Source organism: Aptenodytes forsteri, unplaced genomic scaffold (assembly GCF_000699145.1).
Source record: "Aptenodytes forsteri isolate BGI_AS27 unplaced genomic scaffold, ASM69914v1 Scaffold90, whole genome shotgun sequence".
In the NCBI taxonomy this organism is placed as follows: Eukaryota; Metazoa; Chordata; class Aves; order Sphenisciformes; family Spheniscidae; genus Aptenodytes; species Aptenodytes forsteri.
The window spans coordinates 211,185-213,254 of NW_008793941.1; the positions used below are offsets into that span (position 1 = coordinate 211,185).

A 2,070-nucleotide genomic window follows, 5' to 3' on the forward strand; every position below is an offset into this window, starting at 1 on the left:
TGCATCCTGCCTCAATGGCTCCGCTGCCGCGGCCCTGCCGGGGACGGTCTGGGGCCCCTGGACGTGGCGGGACCCACGGCCGGGAAAGCCGGGCAGCGCACTCGCAGGGCTCGGACGTGGCCCTTATCTGCTGCCACCACCCTGGGAACTGGCTACATGCTCAGCTCCAGTGAATTTCCTTTTTCTGTTTTTGTTTCTTTCCTGCTGACGTTTTTCCCCTCCGGAATAAAGGGCTGGATGGGGACCATGGTTACGGGGTGGTGTGGGCAGCCTGGCCCTGTGGCCGGGGTGGCACCGGGCAGGGGACAGCAGCCTCCAGCCACCCACCTGCGCCGGTCCCCTCGAAAGGGAAAAACCCGGCGTGTGTCTGCGTGTGCCCCGGGCACTGCCGGGGAGCGGAGCCGGCCAGTGGGAACCTGCTCTGCCTCTGCCCACACATGTTTTCCATCGCATTCCCCAGGGGCTGCCTGCAGCGGCTGCTTGCCTGGAGCCCGCCGGCGCGTCCCTCCGGCTGCCGCTGCAGGATGTATCGGCCTTCTGCGAGCGAGCGATCAAACAGCCGGTGACCTTGGCAGGGCGGGAGCTCACCCCCGCCTCTGGCTCAGCCCGAGCCGTCTCCGTTTGCTACAGCCCAGCTGCCGGCACGCAGGAGATGAGCCTTCGCTCGGCCCCTTGGGGCCTGATCCTGCCGCGCAGGAACCCTGAGCGAGGCTGCTGATGGTAGAGGATGGGGGGATGCATGAGCTGTGCTGGCTGGCCCTGTTCCCATCCCCGTCCCTGTCCCCGTCCCTGTCCCTGTCCCCGTCCCTGTCCCTGTCCCCTTCCCCGTCCCACGGCCAGGCTGCGCTGGGGCAGGCGTGATGCTCGCAGATGGCACAGCGGCGGTTCTGCCTCTTGGCACCCCCGGGGTGACGCTGTCCCCTTGCTGTCTCTGTCTCAGATGCACCGAGTCCAGCCAAAACCACCACGGGCGAGAGCCGCCGGGCCGGCAGCCATGTGATAAAACCAGCACGGCACCATGCCTGCGGCAGGGAGGGTCCTCCTCCGCTCGGTGACCATGTGGCTGCTCCTGCAGAGCCTCCTCCTCCTGGCCTCCTGCCTCCGCTCGGCCGCCGCGTTCCCCAAGGGCTGCTACCCCTCGGAAGAGGAGGGGCTGAAGACCTTCCGCTGCAGCAACGCTCAGCTGACTGAGGTCCCCAGAGACATACCCAATGACACCAACAAGCTCTACCTGGACTCAAACCGAATCCCCTTCCTGCCCCGCGACGCCTTCTGGGACCTGCCGCTCCTGCTGGAGCTGGATCTGTCCCATAACGCCATCGCCAGCGTCGAGAGCGGGGCTTTCCGGGGCCTGGCAGAGCACCTGCACTCTCTGGACTTGTCTTCCAACAGGCTGGTGTCGGTCAGCAAAGACGCCTTTAGCAACCTGAAGGCCAAGGTCAACCTCTCCAACAACCCCTGGCTGTGTGACTGTCGGCTGCAGGAGCTGATCCGCACAGTGGACCTGGCGGCCGGCTCCTCAGGCGGCATTGTGTGCGACTCCTCCGCGCAGGAGGAGCACGTCGGCAAAGCTTTCCTGCAGGTGATCGCCGACACGGACTTCTGCAACGTGTACAAAAAGACCACGGACATCGCCATGCTGGTCACCATGTTCGGCTGGTTCGCCATGGTGATCTCCTACCTGGTCTACTACGTGCGGCAGAATCAGGAGGATGCCCGGCGGCACCTGGAGTATCTCAAGTCCCTGCCCAGCAAGCAGCGGAGGTCGGAGGAGTCGTCCACCATCAGCACTGTGGTGTGAGGCACCGGCACCCTGCAGGACACGGGGACCCGTGGAGCTGGGGATCGGCCGCTCCGCAGGCTTGCCATGGCTGCAGGAGCTGTCACGAGCCACCGTCACCTCACAGAAATAGCCACGGATTTGTTTCTGTTCTCCTCGGGGAAGTGGCGTCTGGCAGCGGGAGCCACGGCCGGCGAGTGCCTGGCTCTGGCGCAGCGAGGGGCGAAGTGGCTGTGGCCGGGGACGGTTATCGGCAACGAGCACAGAGCAGCCGCGGCAGCCGCCCGCTG

At 65.9% G+C, this 2,070-nt stretch overlaps 1 protein-coding gene across 1 annotated transcript; it reads left to right on the forward strand.

Annotated features, from left to right (window-relative positions):
* Window positions 1–1,018: 1,018 nt before the first annotated feature.
* On the forward strand, window positions 1,019–1,801 carry LRRC3C (leucine rich repeat containing 3C). Its single transcript, XM_009290786.1, has one exon. It carries the CDS (start codon window positions 1,019–1,021, stop codon window positions 1,799–1,801), a length of 783 nt encoding a protein of 260 aa, XP_009289061.1.
* The last annotated feature ends 269 nt before the right edge of the window (window positions 1,802–2,070 follow it).